Here is a 26,606-nt window from a genome sequence, read left to right as displayed (position 1 = left end):
CCAAAGTGCCGTCAGACTCAGCCAGAGGCCCTGAACTCTGCCTTCAGAAAGCGCAATCTAATAGAAGATAAGTCACATAGACCAGGAAAAAATAATGACTGTAATTAAACATAGTGAGAGTGCCTCTTTGCCTAAATGCTGAGAAGATGCAGAGTAACTAGAGGGCCCAGACTCAAAGAGGGCAGCTTTTTAGGGGAAGCGATCCCATAATCCCAGCTTAAGGAAAGAATCCTCATCATTCGTTTATTCCACTTACTTGTATTAGGTACCTCCTCATGTCACAGGCCTGGAGCTATCGTGTCAAGTAATACATGATGAAGGAAGGTCTTGTTCAGAGGTAGATGAGAAATCTCTGTAGTTATTTTTTCTTTCTATTTGCGCACATAAATGTCAAGCATTATTCTAGAAACTGGGAATACAGAGATAAATAAAGCAGACCCAATTCCCTACTCATGTACTCAGAACGAAACAAAAGTAATGATAATGATCATGACCATAGCTACCCTTTATTGCATTGTTACACCTTATATGTGCATTATGTCCTTTAATTCTCACAATACCTTAGAAATACAGATAGGTATTTTTTATTGTTTTCATTTTACAAATAGGATACTTGAGGCTCAGCAAGATTAAATAAGTTGCTGAGTGAGGCAGGAATCTCTGACTACGCTGTTCACTGAGGTGTCTCAAGCACCTAGGACAGTGCCTGGCACTTGGCAGGCCATCAGTAAATATTTACTCAGTGAATGGTTGTCTGACTTCAAAGCCCATGTTTTCATCTATAGTGCCATGCAGCTTCTCTCAATCAGACAAGATCTAAAGGAAACAGGGCAGGGCTAGAATATGAAGCTCCTCCGAAGTCCCCAGGCTTGGATGGCCACAACCAAGCTGAAGGCAAACAACATCAACCCTGGCCCCCCCTTCCCTACCACCAGGACTCTACAGTGGCTGAAGAAGGAGACCTCCACCAACAAACTGATCCATGGCATACCCACCTATGGACAATTCTCCATCCTGGCCTCCTCATCAGGCTCCAGAGTGGGGCCCCGGCCTTGGGGTCTGGAACCTCTGACTCCTTCACCAGAGAGGCCGGGCTGCTGGCCTACTATGAAGGAACCCCATAGCCACCCTGAATGTTAGGGGTTGGGGGTACCTTTTCTCATAGTTTCTGAGTAAAGATACCAAGCACAGTGAATTCTGGCCAGGCAGATTCCATCCCCTGCCTGCCATCAGAGATTTGTCCTTAAGCCCAGGCATGTCATTGAATCCAGGGTTCCAGGTCACTCCATCTGGAATTCCCTAGGTTTTCCTGGTTTCCTCAGACAGTTATTTTCCACTCTCTAGTCTACTTTTGGTGGGGAGGCACAGGTGTCTGTGGTGACTTCCACCTCCTCCTCATCTCAGCCTCTTACTCCTACAGGGCTGCTCCCAAAAGAAGGCTGCTGAGCACAGAATCAAGGACCAGAAGGCGCCCCATGCCTTCCAGGATGACCAGTTCATAGTTTATGATGATGTAAAGAGCTTCAGAACCAAGAGGAAGCCCAGCCCTGCTGGAAGGGGGTGGTCCTGATGGGCCTAAGGCCTGTCACTAACAGCAGATGACAGCATTCAGAACCTTTTTAAGGAGGAGTCTCATTTAAACTATCCGAGCATTTCACTGATCTCCATGTGACAGCATATTATACCTTTATCACCTATTGATTAAGAAAAGACACCAATAACTATAAAAATTACTCTACAGTGAGTAGCACTCTTGAAAGAATTGTTATTTATCAAATACAACAAATTTTACAGATATATGAAGAGGCAAGATGCATACGGTGAGGCGTATCATTTTATTCAGTCCATTGACAATATTTGATGCATGCTCAAATTATAGACCTTTTGATTTATTTATATAACCCCAGCTCTTGCCCAATACTGGTGGCTCTATAATTTAGTGTTTATTTAGTGTATATAGATTTGGAATCTTTCGGAGGAGCCTTGGCTCTCTTCCACGGGAGATGATTAGTTCCTGCAGAGGAAACTGCACTTGTCCATCTGCATATCTCACATCAGTTATCATGCAGGGCAGGCAGTGGCAGGTACTTTGAGAGGTGTAGACAAAGTGCTCTGAGAGAAGTGAGGAAGGACTATGATCTTGGCTGGGGGAGATGGGAGAAGGGATCATGGTGAAAGGGTCTTTGTGAAAGTCTTAAGGGCCAGAGAAGGTGAGCATTCTGGGGAGAATTCTGTAGGAGTAAAAATATGTGGAGAGGAAAGAGGAGGACAGAATCCAAGAATGAGATGTAGGGCCACATAACTGGACTCCCGAGAGGGGACAGTGTAAGAGGGGAGGTGTCTGGAGAGGAAAATTGGGGCCAACAAGGGTAGCAGACCAGCCCTACCCTCCAAGCTCAGCCTTACTCCAAGGGGAGCCATGGCACCTGGCAGCATTAGAGGACAGGAAGCCCTCTCTGAGGGAATACACAGCATACCCTGAGGAAGCCTCAGGAATCTAGTGGAGGAGAGAAGGCCTTTAGGGAAGACAAAGACATGAATACAGGGAATTGATTCAGGTCTTTGGGGAAGCTTAGTCGTTCTCTTTAGTAATTTAATTCATCATGACCAGCAGATAATACCCCAAAACACAGGAACATAGTGCAGAAAAAGTTGAGATGTTAAAGCTTCCAACCTAAAGAAGTCCACATACCACCCACTCCTCATGCCTCCATCTCCCCGCACCCCCCCCCCACCCCAGACCATGCTTATCTCAGGACAGGGCGATTCCAGAAGGACTCATATTTGGCAGAGAACAGGACTCAGCCATCTAGGCTCCCACTCCAAGGATGTGTCCAGAAGCCTCAACCACTCATGGACCTGTGGGTGCTGGAGGAAAAAAGGGCTCTGTCTAGATGAGAAAGCTGAGCTCTAGAGCTGGCTTGGCCAGGCTTCCCTGGGCTCCTCCTCCACCCCCATCTCACTCCTCATATAGTTCAGCTAACTGAAACAGAAGGGACTGGGTGGGGCCATGGTATGGGTGCTGGACATGGATGACTTCGGTGGCTCCTTTTGTAGCCAAGACTGATATCCTCTCATCAAGATACTGAAGCTGGAGCCAAGTGAGTAAGGGGCCAAAGACCACAAGGAAAATTCAGACATAAAGTATGAACCTGCTCTCTGAACTGCAGGTCCTGGCTCTTTCTGAGGAAATGACTTTGTACTATGATTGCCCAAATTTCATTCACCTCCCCCCAAGAGCTGCGAAAACTGTTGAAACAATTCACTTTTCACACTCTTCTTCCTCTTTCGCGTTGTAGCAATATCTGCCCAGGCTTTTGGGAACCAGGGATCCCCTTCAGGGCCCTCAGCCTGGGAGCAGCTGCTTGCCTTTCTCTTCTCAAGAAGAAATACTACACTCAACTTATAATGTGAAACCTCCACAAGACCTCACCAGTATATGGTTGGGCTTTGTAGATGGCAGATAGCCATTAACTGCCTGATTATACACATAGACCCAGTGTTGAGCTGTGCCACAGCCATGGTTTTGGCTGCTGTTTGGCTGTTCTCTGCCTGTAGGATGTAGGCTGTTGAGCCTCCTCAGTGTTGCTGACTGTATGCTTGATCTATAGATCTGGAATCTGTTGGAGGAGCCTTGGCTGAATCTTCACTGTTTTCCTAGGTCTTCCATACACACCTTTAGTCTGCCCCACTGCTCCAAGCCTGAAATTCCCACACCAGTTTAGCCTTCTGAACCTGAGCGTGGCCACGGCCTTGGACAAGACACCTTCTGCCAAGGGAAGGCAGACAGATTCTGTCCCTACCCTTGGAACAGGTACAACTACTACAGCTATGCAGGGAGTGGCTGTTTCAGCAAAGCTGCACAAGGAACCTGGTGTTCAGCTCCTCTTGCAAATGCAGCACCTAAACCCCATCTCCCCAAACCCCAGGCCAGAGCCCAAGGTCTCTCCACAGTCTGCTTCTTGCTCTCTCTGGCGGCTGAAGTCTGACTCCTGCAGACCTTTCTGTGGTCTTTCCGTACCCAAACTTTTTGCTTTAGGACCTAGGTTCCTTTTGGTCTGGTCTACCTGGGCTGCCTCTTTCACAGGCAAAATAAATCTTTGGTTTGCACTCCACTTTGTTTTTCAGCCCCCAGAAGTAATGACTTACAGAGGCTCTCTCATCACATTATAAGTTCAAAAACTGCCCTGGAGAAGGTATAGAAACAGGAGGGGAGGGTGGCATAAGGTATGCATAGGGAAGAGCTAGCCGAGAAAGTGGTTGATTCAGGGTGTACTAAGCCGTGCAACAAGTTTCACCTCGAGGACTCCACATTTTAGCAGGCAGCTTCCAGGGCACAGGAGATGGCATCTGGGGTACAGCACATTCTTCATTGGCTCAGAACCCTTTGGAGAGAGAAGACTTTTTCCTGGTGATCTCCACTCAAGTGTTACTCCCAAGATGCACACTAGATAGCAGCAGAGATCTTTTTGCAATCTCTACTCATGTGTTATCCTCTATACGCACACTAGATGGCATTAGAGAGGATCCTTTCATAGTGACCTCCACTCAGGTGTTATTCCCAAGATGCACAATAGATGGCAGCAGAGGAAAATGTTTCTTTGTGACCTCCACAGATTATTTAAAAGGTGTACACTAAATGGCAGCGGAGAGGAGACTCTCTCTCTGCCTATGGGCTCTGCTCTCTTCACATTAAAATGAGAATCCAGACCCCTGGTACTAATATCACTTTGAGATAAATCCTGTTTGCGGCCTTTCATATGTATTATCTCACTTACTCTTTCCATTTGCCAAATGAGGCAGAAAAAATATTTCCATTTAACAGGTATTTAAATTGAAGACTTCTTTCTAACACAGTTTTGAGTCCAGTATCAATGTCTAAAAGGGCTAAGATGGGCCAAAAGAACATGCACACCCAGTATCCTGGACAAATAGAGTAATGCAAATAGTCCTTACAGCTTTGGGTTTAATCTTGATTATTCTTTCTGAAGAAATGCTGCATGTAACCGAACAATCCAATTTGCCATGCACTTGCCCAAGCTGTTTTTCCGGGCGGAACTTGGGAAGACAGCTGGAGGTAAAGAGAGGTAGGAGGGAGGAGGTGGCCTAGCCCTTTACAGGAGTGCAACCAGCACCAGATCCCCTATAACACTTCACCCTGCCTGTCCTCCAGCCTTTCAAAATCTGTTCTTCCATCCAGAGCACCAGTTTGCTAAGGGAGAAAAAATTAAAAATCAAAAAAGGAAACCTGTTGCATCAAACTGGAAACCTAGGGAAAATGAGTGATTTCTTAGTAAAAATAAACATTAATAAATAGAACCTAAAATAAAAATTAAATATATATACAAACAGACGAATTAGCCATCCAGGACCTCTTTCCTCTGGGTTCTCCTCTCATTGTTCTAAGGTCTCCCTATCCCAGGACAGGGAAGGAACATGAACGAAGCCATTTGGAATCTACCCTAGTATCCACCCGCTCCTAGTGTCTTCATCTCCCCCAGCCGTGTTCTGCCCAGTGAGGACACCCTGGAGAGGGATTCTCAGGCATTAGCTGATTCTGATGTGTTGGCCAGAACTTGGATTGCAAGGGACTGGACACAGTGACTGAGGTAAAATAAATTAATAATTTTTAAATGGTTTAAATAAATTAATATGTGCAAGAAGCAAGTTTAAGAGTGAGTTTGGACCTGGCAGCTCCAGGGGCTCATATTCTCATAGTGGAACCTGGTCCCTCTCCAATCCTGCTAAGCACCATTGGGTAGCCCCATAATCTCTACCCTAACCCCTTAAACTTTAATCTCAACACTAAACCCTAACAACGTTTACCTGGGACTCCAAGACCCTTGACACTGATGCCTAAACTCTAAACCCTGACCCTAACCCTGACCCCTATCCTCTAACCTTATCTCAATCTCTAATCCTAACCTAATGCTCTAATCCTGACTCTGACCCTAACCCTAACCTAAAAATATAAAAGATTGAGTGGTATGTGACCATTACTGCAAATATGGTTCTCTTCTGGATGATTATCAGTTCAGTTTTGACAAATGGATACACAAAGATGCAATAATTTTTTCTCCTCTACTATATCATTAGGCACAAGATTTATTAAATATTGCTACATGCAGGAGCTGTTCTCAGGAGCTTCACAGTCCAACAGCGGAATCCTTTCAGGCACCCTTGCCCTTCCTCCAGCCCTGATTAGCTCTGGAAAATTGACCATCTCTTTCTCTTTAGGGGTATAGTCTTACCTGTCTTTCCTTTAGCAAATCATATTCCTGGAGGTCTGTGCCATATCAAAAAGAACCTGTGATACTGAGAATCAGAATTTATACTCAGTTTCTGCTGCATAGAAAAAGCCTCCTTGGCAGAGGTCAGCCTACTGCATAGAAAAAGCCTCCTTGGCATGTGTCCGAGTGATACTTATAGTCTTTATGTGGAGGGAGTAACTCAAAATCGCCAAGAAATTAACCTTGGTCTGATTTTTACAGGGTGTTTCCAGGAGATGATGTTCAAAAGGCCAGTGATAATCTTTCAGCTCCTGGTTGTAAAATGAGTCTTCAGGGTAAGTGCAGACCAGGGTCTGTTTCCACCCAGATTGGAAACTTTTCAGTGTTGTAGTTGGTAAGACTGGTCATCAGTTTGGTGGCATTCCCCTGCTGGACCACTCTACACTCTCCCTTTCATGTCTCATCTATCAAAGCTCCCAACAGGCAAATCACACTCTCCACTCATGACTTGACCACAGCACAAGACTGTGGAAAATAACACAACCATCCTAGGGACCTACAAGCTCTATGGGCTTTGGCACAGCTACTAATTTAGGAGCTATCAGTAACAACACACCTGACTGTGTAAACTGGTGATTATCTGAGACCATGGATGTCAGAAACACACGACCTCAGAAGTCATCTTGACCAGCAGAGGGGAATGTGGGGTTTTCCCTGGCCAAAGATACAGACTAATTTATCCTGACTAATGAGAAACCATCCCTGATCCACCAGGTCCCAGCCATCCAGGAGTGCCACAATGTACCTGACAGAATGACTGGGTGTCTCTAGGGAATTTCTGCCTTAAAAAGAATTGTACAAGGAAGGGCAGGGTGCTGCAGACCCTACTTCACAGGTGTAACATAAATGTTTATGGAACAAGGCCCAGCTGTAGCCCTAAAAGCTGCATCACAAATCTTTGCCCTGAAAACATGCAGGAACGGTATCGGGAGGTCATGAACAAGGATCCTAGGAGGACTGAAATGTAGATAAAAGGTGAACAGGGAGTCCCTAGTGGGGACCTGAGGATGGAAAGTCCTGCTTGCCCTAGGGCCATTTGCAAATTATATTCTTGTGGCCTTGTCTTTTCCACAGGCACAGTTGGATCCCTTTACATGTTTTTTTTCCTGGGTTAGTACTAATGCAATTCCAGAGACTTAACTACAAAACTACAAGTTCCTATTATTTGGTCAAAAGAACATCAATAAGATGAAAATGTTGAAAATGCTGAAAATGTTTCCTGTTCCTCAAAGAGTGGAAAAGTAGCAGTTGTTCTGATATAAGAAGTGACCCTGGCAATTGCTATTTTTATAATTATGTTTTTCAAATACAGTTGACATTCAGTATTATATTAGTTTCAGGTATACAGCATAGTGGTTAGACATTTGTATAACTTAAAAAGTGATCCTACTGATAAGTCTATTACCCACCTGACATTAAACATAGTTATTACAAGATTATTGACTATATTTCCCTATGCTGTCCTTTATATCCCCATGGATATTTTGTAACTATCAAATTGTAATTCTTAATTCCTTCAATGGTTTTCACCCAGCTCCCCATACCTCATTCCACCTGGCAACCATCAGTCTGTTCTCTGTATCTATGAGTCTCTTTCTGTTTTGTTTGTTCATTTACTTTTGTTCTTTAGATTCCATATATAAGTAAAATCATGTGGTATTTGTCTTTCTTTGTGTGACTTTATTCTACTTAGCATAATATCCTCTAGGTCCATTCATATTGTTGTAAATAGTAAGATTCCATTCTCTTTTATGTCCAATAACATTCCATTGTATATATGTACTACATCTCCTTTATACAATTGTCTATCGATGGACACTTAGGTAGCTTTCATATCTTTGCTATTGTAAATAGCTCTGCAAAGAAACGCATATATCTTTTTGAATTAGTGTTTGGAATGTCTTTGGATATATACCCCAAAGTAGAATTGCTGAGTTATAAGGTATTCTATTTTTAATTTTTTGAGGAAATCTATACTATTTTCATAGTGGCTATACCAATTTGCAATCCCACCAACGGTGCACAAGGGTTCTCTTTTTCTCCACATCCTCACTGACACTTGTTGTTTGTGGATTTATTAATGGCAGCCATTCCAACAGGTGTGAGGTGCTATCTCATTATGGTTTTAATTTACATTTCTCTGATGATTAGGGACCTGGAGAACCTTTTCATGTTTATTGGCCATCTGTATGTCCTCTTTGGAGAAAGGCCTATTCAGGTTTTCTGCCATTTTTTAAATTGGATTATTTGGTATTTTTGGTGTGAGTTCTTTATTAATTTTTGGATATTAACACCTTATCAAATATATCATTGAGGGATATCTTCTCTCATTCAGTGGGTTGTCTTTTTGTTTTGTTAATGGTTTCCTTTGCTGTGCAAAAGCTTTTTATTTTGATGTAGTCCCATTTGTTTATTTTTTACTTTGTTTTTCTTGTTCAAGAACATATATCAGAAAAAAAGATATTACTAAGAGCAATGTTGGAGAGTTTACTGCCTATATTTTCTTCTGGGCATTTTATGGTATAGGATCTAACATTCGTTTTTAATCCATTTTGAGTTTATTCTTGTATATGATGTAGGACAACGGTCCAGTTTCATTTTTTGCATGTATCTGTCCGGTTTTCCCAGCACCATTTATTGAATTGACTGCTTTTACCCCATTGTATATTCTTGCCTTCTTTGTCAAAGATCAAATGACAATATAGGCATGGATTTATTTCTGGGCTCTCTCTTCTGTTCCATTGATTTTTGTGTCTGTTATTATGCCCATATTATGCTGTTTTGATTAGTATAGCCTTGTACTATAGTTTGATATCAGGTAGCATGATACCTTCAACTTGTTCTTTTTTCTCAAGACTGCTTTGGCTATTCAAGGTCCATTGTTGTTCATATAAATTTTAGGATTATTTGTTCTAGTTCTGCGAATAAATGCCAGTGGTGGTGTGATAGGGATTGCATTGACTCAATGGATTGCTTTTGGTAGTATGGACATTTTAATAATGTTAATTATTCTTATCCATGAGCATAGCATATGTTTCAATTTATTTGTATCTTCTTCAATTTTTTCCTTCAATGTTTTATAATTTTTTGAGTACAGGCCTTTTTCCTACTTGGTTAAATTTATTTCTAGTTATTTTATTGTGTTTGATGAAATTGAAAATGGATTGTTAACTTCTCTTTCTGATAGTTCCTTATTGTTGTATATAAATTTTAACTGATTTATGAATGTTAATTTTATATCTTTCTAATTTACTGAATTCATTTATCAGTTCTAATAGATTTTTGGTGGAATCTTTAGGGTACCCTATAGTAATATTATGTCATCAGCTAATGACAAATTTACTTTTTCCTTTCCAATTTGAATGCCTTTTATTTCTTTTTCTTGTCTGGTTGCTGTGGCTAGGACTTCTAATACTATGTTGAATAAAAGTGATGAAAATGGACATTCTTGTCTTATTCCTGATCTTAAGGTAAATGCTTTTAGCTTTTCATGTTGAGTATAATGTTAGCTTTGGGTTTGTCATATATGGCCTTTATGATGTTGAAGTTTGTTCCATCTATTTCCACTAAGCTGAGTTTTTATCATAAATAAATAAATGCTGGATTTTATAAAATGCTTTTTCCTTTTTTATTTATTTACTTTTTTTAAAATAATTTTTTAATTTTGCAATTACAATTGGCATACAATATTATATTAGTTTCAGGTATGCAATAGTAATTAGACATTTAGATAACTTACAAGCTAATCACCCCAATAAATCTAGTACCCATTTGACATTATACATAGTTATTACAATACTATTGATTATATTTCTTATGCTATATTTTACATCCTCATGACTATTTTGTAACTACCAATTTGTACTTCTTAATCCTTTTCCCATTTTACCGACCCCTCCCATCTGGTAACCATCAAAATGTTCTCTGTATCTATGAGTTTGCTTCTGTTTTGTTTGTTTGTTTGTTTGTTTCATTCTTTAGATGCCACATGTAAGTGAATTCATATGGCATTTGTCTTTCTTTCTCTGTCTGACTTACTCCACTCAGTATGATACCTTCTAGGTCCATCCATGTTGTAGGTGGCAAGATTTCTTTCTTTTTTATGGCTGAGTGATATTCATTGTATATATGTACCACTTCTTCTTTATCCATTCATCCATTGATGGAAACCCAGGTTGCTTTCATATCTTGACTATTATAAATACTGCTATAATGAACACATGGATGCACATGTCAGTTCAAAATAAAGTTTCGGGTTTCTTCAGGTGAATACCCAGAAGTGGAATTACTAGGTCTATCTTTGTTTCTTGTTATAGCCTTTGTTTTAAAGTCTATTTTTTTCTGGTATAAGTATTGCTAAACCAACTTTTTGTTTGTTTGTTCCCATTTTCATGAAACACCTTTTCCATCCCCTTACTTTTAGTTTGTGTATGTTATTTGATCTGAAGTGAGTATCTGTAGGCAACATATGTAAGGGTCTTATTTTCTTTTCCATTCAGTGACCCTATCTTGTTTGGAGTATTTAATCCATTATATTTAAAGTAATTGTTGATAGATATGTAGTTATTGCCATTTTATTATTCATATTTTTATCTTTTTTTCTTCTTTTAAAAGAATTTCTCTAACCAGTCTTATAATTAGTCTTTTATTGTCTGGGAAACTCTATCTGTCCTTCTTTTCTAAATAATAGCTTTGTTGGGTAGAGTAGTCTTGGTTGTAGGTCCTTGCTTTTCATCACTTTGAATATTTTGTGCCAACCCCTTCTGATCTGCAAAGTTTCTTTTGAGAAATCAGCTGACAATCTTATGGGAGCTCCTTTGTAGGAAACTAATTGCTTTTCTCTTGCTGCTTTTAAGATTCTCTCTTTGTCTTCAATCTTTGGCATTTTTTAATGATGATATGTCATAGTGTGGGCTTCTGGGTTCATCTTATTTGTGACTCTTCACTTTCTGGGCTTGCATGTTTATTTCCTTTGCCAGGTTAAGGAAGTTTTTCATCATTATGCCTTCAAATAGATTTTCAATGCCTTACTCTCTCTCTTCTCCATCTGATACCCTTGTGATGTGAATATTGGTACACTTGATGTCTCACAGGTCCCTTAAACAATCTTCATTTTTTAAATTCTTTTTTCTTGTTTTTGTTCTTATTGGGTGATTTCTTCTACCTTATCTTCTAAATTGCTGATTCAGTCCTCTGCTTTATTTAATCTACCATTGATCCCCTCTAAGATATTCCTCATTTCAGTTATTGTAGTCTTCATTTCTGACTGGTTCGTTTTTATGCTTTGTATCTCAATTTTTTATGTTTTCTGTATCTTTGTTAAAGTTCTCATGAGTTCATCTACTCTTCCCCTAAGTTCATTGAGCATCCTTTTTTCCCCCCTCTTTAATTCCCATCTCCCAGTTCCACCCCTGACCCATGGATGTTGTCATTTCCCCTTAAGAACTGTATCTCTAAAGGCGGGGTGTCCCTTCCCACATGCTCACAGCATGCACCCGGGGCCTGGCGCACCCTGGGCCTGGCGCACCCAGGATATGGTCCGTGGCTCCACCTGGGGCGCGAACCCAGGACCTTCTGCATGCAAAGCAGACGTGCTAACCACTACACTATGGAGCCACTCCCTCATTGAGCATTCTTATAACCAATGTTTTGAAATTTGTGTCTGGTAGATTGCTTGTCTCCATTTTGTTTAGTTCTTTTTCTAGAGCTTTGTTCTATTCTTTCATTTGGGACATGTTTCTTTGTCTCCCCATTTTGGTTACCTCCCTGGGCTTCTATGTATCAGTTGGGGCTGCTATGTCTCCTGGCCTTATTAGTGGTCTTATGTAGTAGGTGTCATGTGAGGCTAAAGGGCATGGTCTTTCCTGTTACATGAGCCGGGTGTTCTGTGTAACTTATATGAGTTGCATGTGCCCTCCTGTTGGAGTTGAGGCTTGGTTGCTATCTGCACATCAATGGGAGCTCAGGCTGATTGGTTGTAAGGACTGGCCAATAACCATAGTGGAGGAGCTATTGTGCAGGAGCTGACTCTATGAAGCAAGATTCACTTTAGCAGGTTCTGGTGCCTGCTCAGTCTGCCCTTTAAATGTGTTGTCCTTGGATGTGGCCCTGAGTACTGCTCCAGCTTGATCTAAAGCTGACTACTGGGTGTGATAGCCCTGGGAACTTCTGGGAGGACCCTGCCACAGGCCAAATTTGCCTGTAGCCTATGCCCTGGCCTCGGCCACCTGGTATGAGCCACCAAGCAATCCACAGATGGTCATCACCCACTTTGGGATGAAGGTGTCTCAAGAGGCCAGCTGCTGCTAGTGCAAAAATTTGGGCTGCTCAGCAAGAGATACAGGGCACATCGAGGCCAGATGCTACTTTTAGGGTTTTGTAAAACTTTAAGAGAATTTAGGAAAGTCTGCAGCATGAGCCACAAGCTGTATAGAAGAGCCACTGGAAGCAGCTTGGGTGGGCCTGTAAGTTGGGTAGGGCAGGATCTTAGGGAATCACCAGGGCAAGGTGACCACTTGTATCTGCAGGCCAGGAGCGGGGAGGGCTTAACAAAGAAACAATTGATTCTGCCAGCACTTCTTTCTGGGAGAAAGGTGTCCCTCCAAGCCTTTGTTCTGAAGTTAGACAATTCAGTTCTTCCTTATATCTCTCTGGCACTTAAGCTGCTGCCACAGACCTGGAGCTCAGAACAAGTAAGTTCAGCAGTGAGTAAGTCCCTGCATGGGTCTTTTAAGAGAATCACCTAGAATTCCAGCTGCCCTCTGTCTCAATCAGCCACATCTCTACTGGTTTTCACAGCCAAAAGTTGTGGGGACATTGATAACTGACAATGGTGCTCTGGGCTGGGGAGCTCAGTATGAAGCTGGGACCCCTTGCTCTTCTAGGGGCACCTCCGCAGCCAAGATATTCTCCCAATTTTTAACCGCCACACGAAGGTAGGGGATCAGCCCATTTTATGTCTCTGCCTCTCCTACCAGGTGGTTTCTTCTCTATGTCTTTTGTTGTAGGACTTCCCTTCAGCTAGACCTCAAGAGATTCAAATGATGGTTTTTCTGTATTTTAGTTGTAATTTTGATGTGGTTGTGAGAGGAGGCAAGCATAGTGTTTCCTACCATGTTGAATGGAAATCCTGTGAAATGTTTTTTCTGCATTGTTGATATAATCATATGATTTTTATCCTTTTGTTTGTTTGTTTATGTGGTATATCATGTTAATTGATCTGTCGATATTGAACCAACCTTGCATCCCAGGAATAAATCCCACTGGATCATTTTGTATGATCTTTTTAATGGATTGCTGGATTTAGTTTGCTAATAATTTTTTGAGGATTTTTGTATGTATGTTCATCAGGAATATTGTTCTATACTTTTCTTTTTTGTATGATATCTTCATCTGATTTGGGGTCAGGGTAATGCTGACCTTGTGAAATGAGCTTGAGAGCCATCCTTCCTAACCAATTTTTTGAAATAGTTTGAGAAGTGAAGGTGTTAATTCTCCTTTGAATATTGTATATAATTCACTCGTGAAGCCACTGGGTCCAGGACTTTTGTTTCTTGTGAGTTTTTGATTACTGATTTGATCTTACTAATAGTTAACAGTTTGTTCAGGCTTTCTGTTTCTTCTTGATTTAGTCTTGGATGATTGTATGTTTCTAGGAATTTATTGATTGCTTTCAAATTGTCCAATTTTTTGACATATAATTGTTTATGGTCTTTTCTTACAATCATTTGTATTTCTGTGCTGTCAGTTTTCACTTCTCTTTCGTTTCTGATTTTATTTGCGTCGTCTCTTTTTTCTTGATGAGTTTGGTTAAATGTTTATCAAATTTGTTTGTCTTTTCAAAGAAACAGCTCTTGGTTTCATTGATTATTTTGTATTGTGTTTTGGAATCTATTTCTCTTTATTTCTGCTCTGATATTTATTATCCCCTTCTACTTAATTTGAGATTTATTTACTGTTTATTTTCCAGTTACTTTAGATATAAGGTTAGATTGTTTTAAATTTATTTTCTTGTTTCTGGAGGTAGGCCTACATTGCTATAAATGTCCCTCTTAGAACTACTTTGGCTCTGTCCCATAAACTTTGAGTCATTTGAGTCATTGTGTTTTCATTATCATTTGTGTCTAGGTATTTTTTAATTTCTTCTTTAATCTTGTTGTTAACCCACTCATGGTTTAGTAGCATGTTTTTTAGCCTCCATGTGTTTGTGTGTATTCCAGTTTTCTTCTTGTAATTGATTTCCAGTTTCATACCACTGTGATCAGAGAAGATTCTTGATATGATTTAAGTCTTCTTAACTTTACTGATACTTGTTTTCTGGCCTAACATGTAGTCTGTCCTGGAAAATGGTTGATGTGCACTTGGGAAGAATGTATATTCTGCCGCTTTAGGGTGAAATGCTCTAAAAATGTCATTTGAATCTACCTGGCCTAGTATGTCATTTAAAGTCACTGTTTCCTTGTTGATTTTCTGTCTCGAAGATCTGTCCATTGGTGTCAATGGGTGTGAAAGTCCCTTACTACGACTGTGTTATTATTGATCTCTCCCTTTATGTCTGTCAATATTTGCTTTATATATTTAGATGTTCCTACTTTGGGTGTGTAATTGTTTACAAGGCTTATATCCTCTTCTTAGATTGATCCTTTTATCATTATGTAATGTCCTTCTTTGTCTTTTTTTATATCCATTGAATTAAAGTCTATTTTGTCTGAGGTAATTATTGCTACCCTAGCCTTTTTTATATTTCCATTTGTATGAAATATATTTTTCTATCCCATTACTTTCAATATGTACATGACTTTGTATCTGAAGTGGGTCTCTTGTAGGAAACATGTATGGGTCTTGCTTTCTTATCCATTTAGCCACCCTATGTGTTTTGATTGGAGCATTTAATCCATTTACATTTAAAGTAATTGTTGATAGTACATAATTATTGGTATGTTATTAGTCATATTTGTGATCTTTTCCTCTTCTTTTTCCTTTTAAAGAAATCCCATTAACATTTCTTGTAATGCTTATTTGGTGGTGATGAACTCCTTCAGCTTTTTCTTGTCTAGGAAGCTTTTTATATGCCCTTCAATTCTAAATGATAACCTTGCTGGGTAGAATAATCTTGGTTGTAGGTCCTTGACTTTCATCTCTTTGAATATTTCTTGTCATTTCTTTCTAGCCTACAAAGTTTCTGTTGAGAAATCAGCTGATAGTCTTAAGGGAGCTCCCTTGTAGGTAACTAACTGCTTTTCTTTTGCTGCTCTTAAGATTCTCTCTTTGTCTTTAACCTTTGGTAATTTAATGATGATGTGTCTTAGTGTGGGCCTCTTTGGGTTCATCCTGTTTGGAATTCTGCACTTCTTGAAATTGTATGTCTATGTCCTTCAGGTTAAAGAAGTTTTTCATCATTATTTCATCAAATCGGTTTCCCTTTCTCTTTCTTTTCATCTGCTTCCCCTATGATGTGAATGTTGGTATGATTGATGTCCCAAAAGTCACTTAAACTAACTTCCTTAAAAAAAATTTTTTTTTTTTTGCTGTTTTGATTATTTTCAGATACCTCATCTTCCAAATTGCTGATTCAACCATCTGCTGCATCTAATCTGCTGTTGATTCCATTTAATGTATTCTTCATTTTGGTTATTATATTCTTCATTTACAACTGGTTCCTTTTTTATGGCTTTTATCTCTTTGTTTAAGTTTTCATTGAGTTTAGCTATTCTTTTCCTAAGTTCATTGAGCACCATTATAACCAGTATTTTGAACTCTACATCTGGTAGATTCCTTTCTTCCATTTTTTTTAGTTCTTTTTCTGGAGTTTTGTCCTTTTCTTTTACTTAAGGCATGTTTTTTGTCTCCTCATCTGGGTTGCTTCCCTGTGTTTGTTCCTATGTATTCAGTAGATTTGCTGACTCCCAGTATTGGCAGGATAGCCTTATATAGTAGGTGTCCTGTGGGGCCCAGTGGCATAATCTTCCTGATCATCTGAGCTGGGTGCTCCAGGAGCATCCCTTGTGTAGGTTGTATGTGCCCTCCTGTTGTCATGGAGCCTTGATTGCTCTTGGCATGTCAGTTGGTGAGACTGATCCTTAAGCTGACTAGCCATGAGGACTGGTCATGACTACAGTGGATAAGTTATTCTGTTGGGACTGACCCCACAAAGGTGGATTTGCTGTAGCGGGGTTCTGGTGCCTGCTGCATCTACCCTTGGTATTTGTCATTTGTGGAACTAATTGGGTGGTTCTCTAGTGTAATCTAAAGCCAGTTATTGAGTTTGTTGGTTCTGGGGCATCTTGGGAAGGGCTCTTGTCTTCTGCTGTCTATGCCCATCTCAGGGCTCCTTGGTAGGAGCTACAGAGAGAGCTGTGATTAGTAGCTTCCTGTGCTGAGCTTGAATCACCACGGAGAGGCTATGCTGTGACCACAGCCCAGATGTCACTAGTGTTGAACTGGGGACTACTTAGCAAAAGGTACTGGTCATGCTATGGTCAGCTGCTGCTTGTTTGGGGTTTGTGGACCTTTCAGAGATTTCAGAAAAGGTATAATGCTGCCCACCTGCTGGCCGTGTGGAGGGAGGGCTCAATAAAGGAACAATAATGCCTGCCAGCACTTCTGTCTCAACCAGAGCTGTCCCTACAGCCCTCATCCAAAGCTGGAGAATTCAGTTCTTCCTAGTATGTCCCCAGTGCTTTTCAAACTGCTGCCTCTGCTCTGGAACTCAGAGCAAGTGACTATATAAGCAAGTAAGTCAATGTACAAGCTCTTTCAGAGGAATGCCTGAGACTCCAGCAGCCCTCTGTCTCAGCCAGGAGGAATCCCTGCTGATTTTCACAGCCAAATGTATGGGAAATCCTATTATTGTCACTGGTGTTCTGGGCTGGGGAGCCTGGTGTAGGGCTGGAACCCCTTGCTCCTCAGGGGTGATTTCCACAAATAAGATATCCCTCCTGATTCTTAACTGTCATACATGGGTGTAGGACCAGCCATTTCATGTCTCCATCCCTCCTACAGTCTCAATATGGCTTCTTCTTTATATCTTTAGTTATAGTTCTGTTCAGCTAATTCTTAATGTGGTTTCTCAAGGGTGGTTGTCTATAATTTAGTTGTAATTTTGATGTGGTCATGGGAGGAGACGAACAAAGCATCTGCCTACTCCACCATCATGACCAGAACTCTATTACTATGCAGGTATTTAATTGTTTAGAAGCTCTTCCTCAATGGAGGGGAAATAAGGACAGAGATATCTAGGAATAATGGGGAAGGAGGATTTAACTGCATATCCTTTTTATTTGAGAACCTAAAAGATTCGAATTGCTAAAATGAGGTTTCACATTTGGTTCCTCTGACTGCTAAAGTTTCTGTGGGACAGGGGAGGGAGCTCTCATGTTAGTCACCTGGGGACTCCATACTGATTTCTATTGAGCAGGTCTGTTGTGTCCAGTTTTACTTTCAGCTGAGCATAGGGTCTTTCTGTTATAAACCCTTGAAAATCTCTAATTTGGCTTAATTCAGTATATAACATTTAAAGAAACTGATTTCTGAAGCAGAATTGGTGGCTACAGTCCAACAAGAGGCTTAGAGACCCTGCCCACCAGCCCAATCCCTGTTCCCAGGGTTAGCTGCCTTTCAGAAGGTCCCAGCTACTGAGGGGGCAATGACAGACATATGGGGGAATCCCTCATCCACACCAGTCTTCCTATGGAGAGAGGCCTGGAAACTTTCCCCCACATCTTCTTCAGACATCGAGTTGAGGCACTCTACAGAACCCAAAGGATGGCATACAGTGAGAAGTTCCTGAGGATTCAGCATTCCTGGGGAAGGGAAGAGATGAGCTGTGAAGTGGGGAGTGGGTACCCTGCTTGCTGTAGCTTCAGTGCCCCTCAATTAACATCTCTCTTCCTGTGTGGGACAGACGCTCAGAAAGCTGAGGGAGGGCACATTTAAGACCCAAAGAGTAACACTCACAGAAAAGATCTCAAACCCAGGATGGAGCCAGATAGTGAGTTTCCCACCACTGGAACCTGAGAATCAAGGTCGGCATGCCCCTGGCAGGGGATGCCTAGGAACTGTGCAAGAACTCAAGCTAAAGACTTCAATCCAGAAAGATAATAAAGGAGTAAAGGCATTTTTCAAGACTCTAGATAGGAACTCTGCAGGGTCACCCATAGCATACACTGGCCACCTTGATCTAGTGCTCCAGGAAACTAGCAATGGCCCAGGCCACCATATTCAGGTCCCAAGGCAGGCGGTGATGACACAGTTAACAAGAGTGTTGACCTGGGTGATAGTGGCATGAATGGTGGGTGCTAGGTGCTCTGCTGGGCTTTTTCCTCTGGGATGATATGGAGCTCAGACAGTGGTAGGTCACTGCTCAGAGCTAGAGTTCAGGAAGCTAAGAATGTGGCTGGAGCCTTGTGGGAGTTCCTGGGTTTCATTCCATGTCCACCAAGGGGACCCAGTCCAGGATGACCCAGGACCCAATACTGGTGGGAAAGGGAGAGGGGTATATGCACCCAGCCCATTCTCACTAACTTCGAGCTCCAGGAGGCAGCTTAAGTCACCAAATCCCAAGGGGCCATCTTCCATCATCCTGATTACCCCTCTAGTGCAACTCCCCCATTCAGAGGCACGATACCCTGTGGCAACTACAACCATGGACAGGCTTTGCGTGTTGGTCTCCCTTTCAGTTAACTACACATCGGGTGCCTAATAAGTGCTGAAGATGAGCTCTCCCAAGCCACAGTTATAGCACTAGATATATTTTAACTTTAAACCTGAATTTTTAAAGAATTACCAATAGTTCCAAAATTCCTTTAATTTTACTTTTGTAAAAAGGCATCATTTCCTTTATTTTACTTTTAAAGGGAAAGCTAAGTAGCTTTTTAAATATTCCTATTTAAACTTCTACTTTTTCCTTCACATAACAATTATAATGCCAGCACCTCCAACTCCTAGGGCATCTTTGGGTCTTCAGTGATGACTACTTGGCCAACTGTCATAAAGATCTATGGTAGTGGTTCTACTGAGAACCACACAGACTCTGAGGTTTTGTGTTCCCCTCTCTCCTTCACTCTGAGACTCTCCAGAGCTATGGGTCACATTTTGTTTGGTTTGAGTGCAGCATGGTTCAAAGGGGATGGAAATTTCCCAAAAGGTGTTAGTAGATATGCACAGCCCCTTGTATGGAATCTCTGAAGGTTCCTGCATCAAATAAAAACAAATTGGGATTTAGGTTTTTAGAAACTATTTTAAAAGACTATTGCAACAGAAAGAATGCTTCAATCTCGGATATCAGAAAGCATCTCAAAATCAAACAGAAAATGGCTTTTATTTTACAAAGTAAGGAAGAATAAGCAGTCCCAGGGAAGCCAGAAAAGTCAGGAGAAGTAAACAAACTTCATGATTGGTGTGATTTGACAGGAAAAATGTCAGCTGTTTCTGATTCCTCAGAATAAGCTGATAAGGGGACATACTCAGTTCAGTACTTGATGAGACTTAGGGATAAGCTAAAGGGACCTGTGGGAAGGACAGAAGCCTGAATGAGTTTGGGCAAGGCAAAACAGAGGGTAAGAGATGGACATTTGTGAATACTTGGTCATGAGATCTGCAAAAGAGCTCTCAGCATCTAACAACTATATCCAAAATCTTTCACTTAGAGATCACTAAACTCTAGCATGGCTTCTAGAAGCTTAAGACCATGTTCCTAGGATGAAATTAACTCCACTTAAATTTTCTACCTGAAGAAACTCTATACTGCCAAGAGAATTTACTGTTTGTTCCAGCCAAACCTTGGTGATAGGCATATAGGTCCCGGAAAACTCAATTAGTACTTGCTTTAGAAAACTTGTAATTATAAACCCTTTCTCAGCTCTCTGAGATGTAAATCTACAGCCTAGTACTTTCTCTGCAAGAGTCAGAAAACTGCAGGTTTGAAATTCAGGAAGAGAACTCTCAAGCTCCCAGTCCCTGTCAGAGGGTAAAGGAGGACCCTTTGTGGGCACTTTACTCCGTCTTGCACCACTGCCTCCTTTTGTTCTGTAAAAACCAACACCTATTTTTTTTAAAAGTGATAACCCATAACTATAAGGTTGTAGCATTTGAAGTCTATAATTACAGAAAGTGGGTAAGGCAGTATCCTAATAACAGGCAGACTTCATGATGAAGATAATCATGCAGTAAAATTGTTGGATGGTCTTTTTTATCTATGGTCTTCCTTTATCTCTCTCTTCTCATCCCAGTAGCTGTAGAACCTTTAAAGGCAAAGACCAACTACTAAACTAAGTTGGGCACACTTTAGATGTCCATATCAATTCTTAGTTTCTTGGGATAAACTGTTTAAAATGTTGGAACAATCAGGTGAATACAGGGCAAAATCTACAGAACTAAGAGATAAGGTGTTGGATGCCACACTTTTCTATGCCACTCACTGGCCATGTGACTTGGGCCATGTCTTCTAACAGCAAACCCAACTAGGCCTCACCTGACAACGTGTGCCTTGTTCTACAGGATCTCAGAGTTCTTTCATGTGAATCCAGCTGTAAAAAAATTACAGTTTATATAGTTCTGGTTTCCAACTGGTCCATGTTACTCTTTATATCTCTTCTTTCTCACCACAACACTGTGCACAAGTGAATCCTGATGCTGAGCTTTGGGCAGTTGGGAGCCGCTGATTCACTGCCCTCAGCATCTATGTTTTGCTGCAAGAAACTCCACTCAACATAGACCAAAGATGTTTGCTTCTCCAGTGTGTCCACTGCACTTCTGCAGATTGATTCCAGTTTCTTGGGCTTTGTGCTCTTTTAGTTTGCTTCATTTTCAAGTTCAGTTAACCTGAACTGAGCAAGGCTTCCCTCAGGTATTCACTGGGCAACTGTGACAGGTGAGAAACTGCTATAGGTGTACAGAAGTGAACCGAATTACTAAAAATATTAACTTACAAAAATGCTCCCTGCTCTCTAGAACTCAATATCTGACTGAAAAATCAGACACATACAGAGACATTTCAACTAGGCCAATGATCATAGGTGATTTAATAGAAGTTATAGTAAGTCATGGAATAAGAAGGAGAAAATACTTTTCATGTCCCTCAAAAGGTCTCATCAAAGAGGCGCCATTGACCCCAGACTTTGCTTGATGGTTGACATGAGGGAGCTGGTAAGAAGGTGAAGAAGAGGTAGGAAAGTTAGGGTAAGTCAAGCAAGGTTAGGGTAAAATGAGTGGTACTTTCATAAAGTAGGAGCCACAGATTCTGTTTTGGTGAAAGAGTTAAGCTGGACACTTGTTAGTAAAAATTCCTTTTCAGAATGCAGAACTGAGGTTGGTTTGCTCCATTATTGCCAGTAACTATATTTTTCGCAATTTGCTGGTAATTTTTTTGTTTTGCTTCTTTTTTTTTTTTCTTTTTGTCTTTTGGTTTGTTTGGCTTCAAATCCCAGAAATAGACAACACTGAATACACATTTATTTCCGCTATTAATTTTTCAACTATTGTATTGTAATTTTTTTTTAAGTCCCGAGAATAGTACTGGGCACATAGAAGTCCAGCATATCTTTCCAGCACACACGTTGTTATTCTTGTAGTGAGTCAGTTCTCCATTTGTTCCCTGCATTACTTGACGATATGAGGCTGAGGAAGTGACTTGAATGAAAGCTTTCAGACTCCACACTAACAAAGTACTTTAATTGACATATTTAGTATATTTTATCTGGCTAGAGAAATTAAAATTTGATTTTATTGATTACTAATAAAATATCTATACAACAGAGTAATCTTTGATTAAAAGTATGTCTGAAGTTGAAACACATTACACAGATAGAGAATGTTTTATGGAATAAACACAACCTGTGCATGCATGATCTTACATTGTGTCTTAGATTGGACTGCTAATCAAGTACCATAGAGTGGATGGCCTATAAACAACAGAAATTTATTTCTCCAAGTTCAAAAGGCTGGAAGTCTAATATCAGGGTGCTGGCCTGGTTGGGTTTCGGTGAAGGCCTTTTTCTGCAACTGCAGACTTGCAGACTTCTGATCGCATCCTCACATGACAGAAACAGAGCAAGAGAGCTCTCTGGGATCATAATTATGAGGGCACTAATCCCATTCATGGGGGCTCCACCTTTATCACCTAATTACCTCCCAAAGGCCTCACCTCCTAATATCATCTCATTGTGGGTTTGTTGTCAACAAATGAATTGAGAGGGCACATTTAGCCCATAGTACATGGTATAACTAAGACTTGTCTTTTTTTTTTTTTTGTCTTTACTGAAATATAAGACAATTAGTTGCTTATATTTACATTGTACAATTCAATGAGTTTTTTCCAATTATCACTGGCATACAATAATATAGCAGTTTCTGTTGTATAGCATAGTGATCAGAGATCCACATAACTCACAAAGTGATCACCCCACTAAATCTAGTACCTCTCTTCCCCCTTACATGTTTATTACAACATTATTAATCATCTTCCCCATGCTACACTCTACATCTCCATATCTATTCTGCAACTATCCATTGTACCTCTTAATACTTTTGCCTATTTTTGTCCCCCCAACCCCCCTCCCATCTAGTAGTATTCCTCTAAATATTTTCTGTATCTATGAGTTTATTTCTGCTTTTGTTGTTCTTGTTGATGATTTTGTTCTTTAGATTCCACATGTACATGAAACCATGCAATATTTGTCTTTCTCTATCTGACCTATTTCATTAAGCACAATACCCTCTAGGTCCATCGAGGCAATATCTTTTTCCATCCTCTTCCTTTTAGTCTGTATGTGTCTTTTAATCTGAACCGAGTCTCTTGTAGGCAGCATATGTAGGGATCTTGTTTTCTTATCCATTCAGCCATTCTAACTTGGTTGGAGCACTTAATCATTTTCCATTTGAGGTACTTATTGATAGGAATGTAGTTATTACCATTCTAACTGCATTCCCTATGCCATGCTCCCCATCCCTGTGACCATCCATCAGCTACGAATTTGTACTTCTTTAACCCTTCATCCCATTCTCCTAGCCCCCCAAACTCCCTTCCCCTCTGCCCAACATCAAATTGTCTAGTATATTTGTGAGTCTGTTTTTGATTAGTTTGTTCTTTTTATTCCTTAGCTTCCACATATAAGTGAAATCATATAGTGTTTATATTTCTCTGTTTGACTTAAATACCTTCTAAGTCCATCAAAGCAATATCTTTTTCCATCCCCTTCCTTTTCATATATAGGGTCTTGTTTTCTTATCCTTTCAGCCACTCTGTCTTTTGGTTGGAGCATTTAATTCTTTTCCATTTAAGGTAATTATTGATAGGAGTGTAGTTTTTACCATTCTTTATTCCTGTTTTTGATACATGTTTTTTTCTTCTTAAAGAAGTTCCTCCAACATTTCCTGTAATACTGGCTTGGTGGTGATAAATTCCTTTAGCTCATTATCTGTCCTTCAACTCTAAATGATAGCTTTGCTGGGTAAATTATTCTTAGTTGTAGATCCTGGGTCTTCATCTTGTCGAATATTTTATACCAAGCCCTTCTGTCCTGCATAGTTTCTTTTGAGAAATCAGCTGCCTGTCTAATTAATGAGCATTTCCTTATAAGTAACTATCTGTTTTTCTCTTGCTGTTTTTAATATTCTTTCTTTGTATTTAATCTTTGGCATTTTAATTATGATGTGTCTTGGAGTGGGCCTCTTTGGATCCCTGATTTTTGGAATTCTCTGAGCTTCTTGGTTTTTATGTCCATTTCCTTCACCAGGTTGTGGAAGTTTTCCATCATTATTTCTTCAAACAACTGTTCAACATCTTGATCTTCTTCAGTTACATGAATCAGACAGATATTTAGAACCTTAATAGTGTCCCATATGCTCCTTAAATTATTTTTATAGTCTTGGCATCTTATCTCTTGCCATTCTGATTGTGTGTCCTTGGCTTTCCCATCCTCTAGATAGGGCATTTGATTTTCTTTTTTCACTTTGTTTATTCCTTTGTTTATTCCATTTAATATACTTCTCATCTCAGATAATGGTTCTTCATTTCGGACTGGTTCCCTTTTATAATTTCCATTTCCATTTTTATGTTTTTTATCTCTTTGTTGAAGTTCTCACTGAATTCATCTACACTTCCCCTAATTTCATTGAGCATCTTAATAATCAGTGTTTTGAACTCTGCATCTGTTAGATTACTTGACTCCATTATGTCTGGATCTCTGTTCTGTTCTCTCATATGATTTCTGCTTCTTTGTCTTCCCATTTTGGCTTCCTTTCTGTGTCTGTTTCTATGTACTATGCAAAGCTCTTAAGTCTCCCTGTCCTATTAGTGTGGATTTGTGTAGTAGGTATCCAGTGGCACAGTCTTGAGAGGAGTTCAACTGCAGGCCAAGTTTAGACCCAGCCTGTGCCCCTCCGGGGCCACCTATTAAGATTTAGCAAGCAATCCACAGAGGCTGTGCTTATAGTTGCCTCAAGAAACGACACCAGAAAATGAGGCCAGCTGCCACCAGTGTGAGTCTAGGCACTGCTCAGCAAAGAGCACCTGATTCGCTGAGGATACACCTGGATGTAGCTTGGGTGGGGCCACAAGTTGGCAGAGGCAGAGTTTCAGGGAATCCTCTGGGTAGAGCGACTTCTGTTATCCAGTTTGATGACCTCCTCACTATGGCAGCACTGAGTCCATGCACTGGAAGTGGGGAAGGCTCAACAGAGAAACAATGGATAGCACCAGCACTTCTATACAGAGAAAGTCTCTCCTCAGCCCTCACTGCAACAACACAGTGTCCCCCTGTAAGCCCCAGGTGCCCGCTGCGCAGACGAACCGGCGCTGGTGCTCAAAGCGTGCTGGTCCATCATTACGAAAGTCCTCTCTGTCCTATTAGACACAGCCCCTTTAATGGGTATCTGCAGCTCCTGGCTGCCACTGCTGTAGCCTCTGTCCCACTTAGCTGCTCAGGACTGGGAAGCCTCATGTCCTTGCCCTGTCCTACCTTCTGCCATTGGAGGGTGATTTCTTAGATTTTCTCCTTAGTTGTATGGCTTATTCATCTAGATCCCATGTGATTTTTCCCTGCTGTTTGCTCCTTGTTTCTCTCACAAATTAGATTTGGTTGCCAGAGGAATGAACAGAGCCTCTATCATCTACGCCATTTTTTTCCACCTCCTCGAAACTTGCCTTTTATAAAGAATTTTAAAAACTAATAGACAATATGTAGATAGCTTAATAATTCTAAAAGTATGTATGACAAATATTTCATGAGGTAAACATCTTACACTAGATAAAGGGAGCAATGCCAAGTGGTCATTGGAGTTGATCATCTAGGAAGTCACAAGTGGAGCTCACAGCAGAAAATTTGATAAAGTGGAGGAGAGGAGAAAGTTTTAGTACACTTTGTAGTGAGTAGTACATGAAGAGACATAGAGAGAAAAGTTTTTCAAGATATGTGGCAATGAAAGTGACATAAAAGATCTTTGAAGAAAAAAGGTTTCTCCAGGGGTGGGGAAGCCTTGAGCTGCTGAATGGCTGTGCCCGGAATGATGGATCTGGATGGAGAAACAGTGGAATGAGTACTGGAGGTTGCAGGTGCTGCCGTCTGGGAACTAGAAAGACAAATGACCTGAGCTCTATCTTCTTATGCTCCTATTCCTAGTATGTCATCTCATCTCAGACCAGAAGATCCTTGGAGAAAATAGCATAGGAATTTGTATGTGTGAAATGTGCCTAATTTCATCATAGTTCTTTTAAAAGCTCTAACAGCTAAAGGTGCTAAGTTGAAGGAAGAGGAAGGTAAGAGGAGAGAGAGAGAAGGACTTTGAAAGCATCCAGAATACCCTCTATTCACAACTCAGCAACCAAAGCAGCATAACCAGGAGGAGGGAGGGAGGAGATGTGATAGGACAGTGATACATGAGGGTAAAGAACTTGTGGGTAGTTTAGAAGAATTTGTTTTGACTTTCTAAAAGAGTAAATATACTTAAAACATATATATATAAGCTTATGTACATAAATACTATACTTATATATAACAAACATGTGGCAAGCATATAGTACATACTATACAGACTATGTGTAGGACATACTAAGTTATTCTCTTATATTGTCTTCTAAAACATTTTAAGATTTTCACATTTCATGTTTACTTCATCTAGACCTCACTTTTGTATGAGTTCTGGAATAGGGATCCATTCTGATTTTTGTCTTATGTATACCAGTTGCTCATACCATTTATTTTATAGACTATTACCCCACTGTTCTGTACCGTTACAGCTGATTTTCATAAGAGCATAGATCTTTGCAGTAACAATTCACACTGTCTTAGTTATTATAGCTTTACAGTAGTCTCGATATCT

At 40.5% G+C, this 26,606-nt stretch overlaps 1 protein-coding gene, 1 non-coding gene and 1 pseudogene across 2 annotated transcripts in view; 2 read left to right on the top strand and 1 right to left on the bottom strand.

Moving 5' to 3' along the window:
• Positions 1-843: 843 nt before the first annotated feature.
• LOC120587034 (chitotriosidase-1-like) lies at positions 844-3,907 on the top strand (annotated as a pseudogene).
• Positions 3,908-11,832: 7,925 nt separating this feature from the next.
• TRNAA-UGC (transfer RNA alanine (anticodon UGC)) lies at positions 11,833-11,906 on the bottom strand. The gene has a single exon. It is a non-coding gene; the product is annotated as a tRNA-Ala (tRNA).
• A 797-nt stretch (positions 11,907-12,703) lies between these two features.
• Positions 12,704-26,606, top strand: part of LOC120587033 (zinc finger protein 658B-like) — a 29,018-nt gene continuing 15,115 nt past the window's right edge. Inside the window, exon 1 of the mRNA XM_039843641.1 lies at positions 12,704-12,754. Within this exon, the coding sequence (XP_039699575.1) occupies positions 12,704-12,754 (51 nt within the window). The remainder of the gene's footprint in view (positions 12,755-26,606) is intronic.

This window comes from Pteropus medius, unplaced genomic scaffold (genome assembly GCF_902729225.1).
Source record: "Pteropus medius unplaced genomic scaffold, Ma_sr-lr_union100, whole genome shotgun sequence".
In the NCBI taxonomy this organism is placed as follows: Eukaryota; Metazoa; Chordata; class Mammalia; order Chiroptera; family Pteropodidae; genus Pteropus; species Pteropus medius.
The sequence above is the reverse complement of the archived record's forward strand: the minus strand, read 5'-3'. Positions and strand labels throughout refer to the sequence as shown.